The following is an 8,467-nucleotide window of genomic DNA, read 5'->3' on the forward strand; positions in this document are numbered from 1 at the left end:
TACTGATCCATCTCTGATGAGAATCGGGTCATTATATCAAAGCGATCAGTGGATATCTAACATATTCCAGATTAATAAAAGTTGATCCGAAAATAAAGATTAATGTTGAAATGATTTTTGATTCGTTCAAAAACAGAAAGTCATTCCCTACAGTTATTGTGATAATTATTCCAATTAAATTATTTCCTCCATTATTAGACGAATTATGACAATTGAATTTTCTTTTTTCATGTCAACCTCCTCAGACCATAAATAAAGATGAGAGACTTAAGTAATAACTCACTTTAGAGCGAGATATGTTCTGTGTACCTTAGAAAGGACTCTAGCAGTCCGACCTCATATGGTTGTCAAGTAGATTTTACAACATTTGGATCTGATAAAACTTTAACCCAACTTCTTTTTTAATATATTATTTATTTATAAAATTCCTTCATATAGGAACTTGACTTTAAGGTTTAATATTTTTCAATATTATATATTTTTTCTTATTTTATTTATAAGTTACTTCTAATATATTTTATTAAAACTAAAAAAAATCTAAAATCTTATTAACTTTATCTTAAAATTTAATAAGTTTTTACTTCTGCCCTCTAATAAAGACAAAAAAAATTATTTTTAATATTTTTTTAAATATCTAATAAGGGTGTAAATGTAAAAATAAACATAGAAAATAAAGAAATGTCCTCTAAACAGAACCAAAGCTAATACTCTCTCCACCTTATAAATAGGACAAGAGGAGCATATGTTTTGCATTTCTTTCCAAAGTTTATACATTGCTTTTAATTCTCATTTTTTATATAAAATCCTGGCTTCACCCCTAATTTTAACAATTAGAGTTTCAGCATCTATATATTACAAAAATATCTACACATGAACATATCATAACAGCTAAAAAACAACAGTCTCCTTCTCCCATCTATAGATTTGTATATATTATATGCTATATAAAAAACTAACACCATGAATAGTAGCTATTTCAAGTATGAGTTTATACAGTCTAAGTCAATTTCGTATTGCATGTTGAAGTATCAGTTTTGGGAGGTTAAATCCCTAATTGAATCAAACAATGCTTGAATTCAGTTTTGTAAAACCAACCTTCAATTTACAATGGAAAAAACAGGGTTTGAAGAGGAAAACCCAGTGTAACACTAAAGCAACCGAACAAACACTCAATGAAAACAAAGTTTGCAAACTGCCCATGGGCCTCCAAACTAACATATTCAAACAGAAAGAATAAAATAAACCCAATTATAATTCAATTAATGAAACCTATTTTCCGAATAATAGTGGAAATTAATTAGTAAATTAAACTAACAATTGTGGAAGAGGCAACCAATATTTAGTTAATTAAAAGTGGAGAAATAATGGAGGACACAAGTGGAGATGAAAGGGAGATTAATGAAGAAAGACCAGTGTAAGTTTACATGAATGGGGATTGAAATGGATGGTCCATGGACACGTGCAAATGATGGCCTTGTCTTCCCCTAATGATGGATTCCCACCGCTTTCCTCCACTGTGTGGGATCCACCTCCTATCATGCCACCCAAGTTCAACCTTTTTATTTGACCCACATTCAAAAATCTCAATTATTAACAAAAAAAAAAAAATCTCAATTCTCCTCCTCCTTCTACGTTCTACATTCCTACTCTTTACTCTCTACACGACAAAACCTTCTCATCTTCCACTTACATCGCTTCATCTGTCCCCCCCCCCACCTCTCTCTCTCTCTCTCTGCGTGTATGTGTGTGTGTTTCGTTTCTGTTATCTCTGCCCCTCTTCTTAGTTTCATCTCACGGCGCTTCCTCCCTCACTCATCATCATCATACCGTACAATCATCTGTAGCAGTCACGCAATTATGTTGTTCGTTTTGTTTTTTTTCCCTTTGCCTAAACCATCGAACTGTTTTTTTAATTGCTTATTCCACAAATGATATATGCATGCCCAAGCTTCTGAAGCTTTGCGGGCGTTCCAATAACGCCTTTCCAAGTCATAAACATTTGTCATACAGCTATTTAATTCCTTCCGCAACTGGGTGCAAATAAACAATAATGGAATGGCCTGCCTGGAAAGACATGGAAATGAAGGGACTTCAAAGTTTAATTTAGAACTTTAATTATATTTGTTTGAAGGAGAGTTTGTGGCGTATGACTATATGAGTTCAATTCAAACCATTATTTTCTCTTCCATTGAGGCTGCTTCCACTGAATAAAATGTTCCGGATCGGCCAGGACATGGACCCCCAGAAACAAAAGATCTATGTTCGAACTCAAGAAGCAAATAGTATGACCAGCAATATATATGCAGTTTTGTTGGAAGCAATTTCTGAAAGTCTCGTTAACATTTCGTTTTAAATTTGATGGAAGCCAAATTGAGTTTGTTGGCACATGAAACATGAGCGGATGTTGAAAGAAGTCTTGCATGTTATAATTAGATCAAGAATTGAAGGGGATACATATAATTTAAAATGATTCATAGTTCATGGAACTATTGTTTCAAGGTGTTAGGATAAACATGCATATCTTCATAATACTCCTATGTTTTAATTATATGATGATTATGAGTTTGTTAATGATATCTCTTCTACCTATGGTTAGTGGCAGAGGGAGGAGGACCAGCAAGGCCTATCAACTTTTTAAATTTTTTTTATATTATATAAGTGTTATATATTTTCAGTCTTGCTAAAATTTATAACAATTTTATAGTATATATGTTTTTTAATCTTGGCCTCCATTATTCTTAAATTCTGGCTCTGCCCCTACCTGTGGTGGTGTGTTTTGCCATTATCAACATATATACTTCTTTTGATTCTCATTATAGGGGATCTGATTTTCTAAAAACTTTGTAAGACCTATAACACAGTGTGGTATAATATTTTCCAAACGTTGGTCAATTTTATCTTCGAACCATGTAACTAGGTTTTTTTTTTTTTGTTTTGGTATATGGGTGAGAATAATTTTGTTGAAAGCACGTTATAATATAAGAAGCAGAGAAAACGTATATATATAAAAGTTGTATCTATAATTACAGAAACAGACACGTAATACTTAGCATCATATAATTGCGTAGGTTTAGGAAGACAAGAAGTGACGTGGGGTATAATTGAGATGTAAGATTAGCTGGCAGGAGAGAGGCTGGCGGGGTAGCTAGAAGCTGTAGAAATTCCTGAATTGGCTATTTGAAGATAAATAGGAACAGGATCATGAAAGCCTATCTAGGTGTATGGCTAGATTGAAGCTGGGAAGAAAATGTTGCTTTGTGTTGTCGTGATTGAAGGCCGATATGATATAAATGTGGTGCAATCAGATACGGGATCTGTGTTGAATGAAGCCAAATAACATGGCCTCCCTCTCATCTTAATCCCTACATTTACATTTTGTCAACTTTGGTATCATTATCTCCCCCATTCTCACTTCCACATACAGTGACAGCTGGCCAATCCCATACCAGCTTTAAAATTTAAAGTTAACTCGAATTACTTAACATTTCCCCTTTCATCACAAGCCAGGAATATTAATAATTAACTCACTGCACTGATATTTTCACACCATGCAACTCAGGTTTAATTTGATACTGTCTGGATCAAAAGTAGCCATTCAACATAACTTGCGGAAATTATTGTGAGGAGAATGACATTTTAGGTCTTCTTAAAGAAATCTACTGCAATAAAGATCCATCATTTTAATATTAGATATCATATTGTGAAAACACATATTATTATTGTTAAAATACTTTACTTAATAACCAAGTTGGATTACAATAGGAAATTATATAAGTCGTGTTTATTTTTATCCTGGAAATATTAAAATATAAAAATAAAAATTTATATTTATATTCTTTTTATAGACAATTTAAAATTAAATTACAATCTATCTAAATTTTAAAAATGATGATAAGATAATCTAGCTAGTCTATATATCTTATTTTATTTTAGATAATGTTTAAATTCTAATTAAATTAATGAATATTCTAAATACTATTTTTCAAATAATGTTAATAAAATAATTCCAAATATACTTATCTAAGATACACCTAATAATTATATCTTACCTATATTTCATCAAAATATGAATTGAATAAGCCAATATATATTGATATTTGTTTGCAAGTATCCAATCATGCAGTCCAGGATGGAAATAAGAGTGACGTTTTGCTTTAACAAAAAATACAAAGACCCCGGATAAAACTGTATAAGAAAAAAAATAATTACCAGCATACACAGATCAGCTTAACAGAAAATTCATACACCTTAAAAGGATATAGAACAAGATTAAGTTGCACGCAAACAGTCGGGAGATCGGAGAAAAATGATTTCCTGTCGGCATCGGACGTAAGATTATGGAGCGTTCGAAGGGTTAAAGAGATCACAATAAAGGTCACGTCAAGGATTATATTATAAGCAAATATTTTTCTTGAAAAAACCATCAACCTCTTTCTTGTGCCAAATCGAGAAGGGCTAGAAATTCACATCAGTGTTTTATATGAAGTCCCCTCTTTATTGCATTTCTAGGTTTAAAAGGGCTTTTCTAACATTTGAAAGGAAATCATTCATCTATCTTTTTACGATATCGCTAACTTACTAAAATGATATATTGATATATACTTGTCCGAATAACGAACCATGATAAGAAACTCTACCCGAAGAAGATCAATAAAGTTAGTGGCGCGCGGCTGTACGTGTATTTTCTTTCAACCTTCCATCTATTAATGCGCGATCTTGATGTTGAAATTTATCACATCGTCCTCAGTCCTTTTTTTTTTTTGGTGAAAAATTAAACGCTAATGTAATATTATGTGTGAACAACAATATTCGCATAACGTGGAGTAGCTAATTTTGGAAGTCAAGCGAACTACGTAACTTGGTTGGAGAAAAAATGGAGAAACACAGAGAAGTAGATAGAACCATACCTAAGAATTGCCACTGGACATTATTAGCCATGGCCAGGAACGAGAAAGCTTTCTGTTTTCACTTTTCATATGTTGGGACAGTCTCCTCACTGGTGGGATTCACATAATGGGAGCAAGCAGCAGAAGGGCAATAATAATAATGAAAATCAATCATCATAATTCATGAACACATATGTACAGAATCAAAAGTGAAGATAGATAATGAAAGCAACCTCGCTTGCGGGTGCATAATTGTGATGATTAACCATCATGTATTTTGACCGAAACACGTGTGCGGTGCGTGCCTCTCGTGTGCACGTATTGAAACGCACGTGTGTGGCTTTGTGTTGGCCATATATAAATATATTTCCTCAATGCTTAGTTGTTTGCCTTTACTCACGTGACGAGTTGGTTTCCAGCTGCACTCAAAACTCAATGATGTGTTTACGTGGAAGTGAGAATTATTGTCCAATCCTATTATTGAAATTGAATACACACACGCACGTTACATGTATGTATATATAATTCCATTGGTGGTAGGACATACACAAATGATTTGCATTTAAAATTGCGCGTAAATATGGAAACTAGCTAGATGTGCATGGTCGGGTCTCTACATATATTTTATAAGCATATAGTATGGGAAATGGAGATACAGTTCCGAAAGACGAGTGGGAAATTGTGAGTATAGGTTTCAGATGTGATGAAGTTTGTGTTTTCAACATTCTCTCTGCCACTTGAAAAAAGGAAGAGAGAGAGAGAGAGAGAATTCGGTAAAACCACGCTTCTCTCCCTCATATCATATATCCATCCATTTATATAAATAAGTAAAATCCGTATCTAAAAAAGCAGTAGATCACAGGAGTGCATTTTCAAGTTTTGGGATTGGAGGAATCTTTTTTCATTCCTCTGCCCTGAGGTCACTTTAATCGCCAAAAGCTTTGAAATACAGAGAGAGCCAAAGAGGCCACCGAAAAGCATGGAGACCTTATCATGACACACCGAGAAAGAAGAAGAAGGCAAAGAAAAAGAGAGGGGGAAAAGGGATTTGACGGGCCAACACACACTGACACACACAAGAGGGAGTAGGGTAATTAATTAATTTAATTAAAGGAGGGAAATCCAAAGTCAACCGTGGCTCATGATTTGGTCTTGGCTGTTGCAGGCACCACCTCACTCCCCACTGGGTGACTTTAGTGAGCGTGTCGTGTTCTATATAATTAGAGAGGTGCGTAGCCTCAAGTAGTCGACCATGGGAAGCATGAAGGTGCACCAACTGGCACGTGGACTCTGCTGGGAGCAAGAACCCTCACCCTCCCTCTCTCTCGGCTGCAAGCGTCTCCGCCCTCTCGCCCCCAAGCTCCCCTCCTCTCCCTCTCCACTCGACCTCAAGACCTTCATCCGCCCCGAAAGTGGCCCCAGAAAACTCTCTCAAGACCATTCTCACAAGGACTCTCCCCAGGTGCGACGACGCAGCCTGGCTGATGATGCGCTGTTTTAATGTTTCTGGTGAAATAAAGAAGGCTTAGCTGATCATGAATGCTTGTTTGGTTTGATCATGATCTGCAGGTGGAAACGCATCCCGGAGGGACGAGATGGAACCCCACGCAGGAGCAGATTGGGATATTGGAGATGCTGTACCGAGGCGGGATGCGAACCCCGAATGCTCACCAGATAGAGCAGATCACGGCCCAGCTTGGCAAGTACGGGAAGATCGAAGGCAAGAACGTGTTTTATTGGTTCCAAAACCACAAAGCACGCGAGAGACAAAAGCAGAAACGCAACAGTCTCGGCCTCTCTCACAGTCCCAGATCCACAGTATCCACCCCCGTTACTGCCATGACTTTTGACGCGAGGGTGGTACGTACCTCTATTATGACTGTGTGTTCCGGACATAAATATTCTCTGATCATTTATTAGCATCTCCGGTTGATATGGGCCCGTGCTTACTTAAATATTTTGGACGCAGGGTGAAATAGTGGGGGCAGAGGAGGATAGTCCGTACAGGAAGAAGTGCAGGAGCTGGGCGTTCGAGGGCTTTCAAGACCAAAGCAGGACGTGTAAAGAGGAAGAACATAGAACTCTGGAGCTTTTCCCGTTGCACCCGGAAGGCAGATGAAGGGGTTTCATCATTTATCCGCCATGTTCTGATCTGTACCCTGCAGCTTTTGTAACCACCAACGTGATATCTTTCTACTCAAATACTGATTGAATTATGTGCGCTTTGCTTTATTTTTCTTCTTTCTTTTCGTGTTGAGGAAAGAAGAAAGACAAAGTTGTTTCTCTCAGTACTCTACCGCTTAATGGTATCCTCTCCTGACTTTGCAACCGATCGAGGCCCTTCTTTTTCATTTCTCTTTAGCCTTTTCCTCGATTTTCTTCCTGGGGTGGGTGTGTGACTTTGAAAAAAAACTGCCCTTTTCACTACAGAAACTTGTGGATCGAAGCTTTTAGGTTAAAAGTGCAAGCTACGAACACTGAAGTCCACGCACCTACTTGTTCTTCTCCTTCTTAAGCTACCCTTTTGCATCTTAACTAAGCTCGTTAATGAAAAAGCATGATTGTCCTTTAGCCGAAAACTTGACAGAAAATCATACTAGATACTCCACTTGCTCCATTATTCATTCGACTTTCATAAAGTTGGCAGGCACACCAACTATCAAAGAGAACTCAGTTAAAAAAAAAAAGAACTCCCATCATTGACATGCAATTTTTTTATTAATTATCGCACGATATTTAATATTAGTGGTCAGTAGGGCCACTCCTCCTTCACTTCTCTCAACAATTAGGAGGGAAAAGAGAGAATCAGCAATTTGAACTTATGAGATCGCCAACCGGTTTCTTCTCGCTTTCTGTGTCATGACGTTATCATTACCGAAATCGCTAGTTCAACGGTTAAAGGGTTTATCAAAATTAACGATTCTTTTTGGGAAAATTACTGTGGGGGGGTAAACATGAAAGAAAATTAGAGGTAAAAATGAAGAATAAAAAATAATCTTAAAAATGATTATATACTGAAGCATCCATGCCCTTCGAGGGAGGAAAAAGATGTAGGAACTGGGAAGAGCACCACTAGGGCTGCGCCCTGCCACGACCTTGCCGTGAGACCTTATAAAAAGAGGATAAACATGACCATCAAAAATTATTTCCAGCTGAATTTTTACTGTTAGGTTGTTGAATATGAATAAATTTAAGTTGATAAAAGAAATCCTACAGGCCATATTAAAAAAAAAGTTGTGCTTATTAATTACCATAAAATAAGTATTTACTCATAAATTTAATTATTGAGGTTTTGAATTAAAATATTGTGTCATTCTCCTTTATTCTCTCCCCTAATTTTAGGGCAGTTACTCCCCATTCTCATAAATACTTTCTAACTATTTCTCCGTTTTCAATCGAGCCTTGGTCATATCCAATACGCTGTGTTTAAGCGTCATTATTCTTCTTGCAATCTTCCAAATTGTGGCATTTAAAGAAGATGAGAGACAGACAGAATTACTCCACTTATCGATTCTCGATATTGAGCTCTTTTTCCCCCATCAAATGAACCGTATAATTGTTTTTATTACCAGAAGAAGAGC

General features: G+C 36.2%; 1 protein-coding gene across 1 annotated transcript; it reads left to right on the forward strand.

Moving 5' to 3' along the window:
- Positions 1 to 6,116: 6,116 nt before the first annotated feature.
- Positions 6,117 to 7,216, forward strand: LOC129303788 (WUSCHEL-related homeobox 4-like). Its single transcript, XM_054943306.1, has 3 exons — positions 6,117 to 6,348; positions 6,456 to 6,746; positions 6,856 to 7,216. The coding sequence occupies exons 1-3, from the start codon at positions 6,139 to 6,141 to the stop codon at positions 7,003 to 7,005; spliced, it is 651 nt and encodes a 216-aa protein (XP_054799281.1). The 5' UTR covers positions 6,117 to 6,138; the 3' UTR covers positions 7,006 to 7,216.
- Positions 7,217 to 8,467: the final 1,251 nt, after the last annotated feature.

This window comes from Prosopis cineraria, unplaced genomic scaffold (genome assembly GCF_029017545.1).
Source record: "Prosopis cineraria cultivar Desert tree isolate PC_DT_omini unplaced genomic scaffold, ASM2901754v1 PC2, whole genome shotgun sequence".
NCBI classification, from domain to species: domain Eukaryota; kingdom Viridiplantae; phylum Streptophyta; class Magnoliopsida; order Fabales; family Fabaceae; genus Prosopis; species Prosopis cineraria.

What these genes read in the sequence shown, in the direction of transcription:
- LOC129303788 (XM_054943306.1), top strand. Translation starts at nt 6,139, where the DNA reads ATGGGAAGCATGAAGGTGCACCAACTGGCACGTGGACTCTGCTGGGAG. An exon ending in CTCACAAGGACTCTCCCCAG is followed by an intron (nt 6,349 to 6,455) that starts GTGCGACGACGC and finishes CATGATCTGCAG; the next exon opens with GTGGAAACGCATCCCGGAGG. An exon ending in TGACTTTTGACGCGAGGGTG is followed by an intron (nt 6,747 to 6,855) that starts GTACGTACCTCT and finishes TTTTGGACGCAG; the next exon opens with GGTGAAATAGTGGGGGCAGA.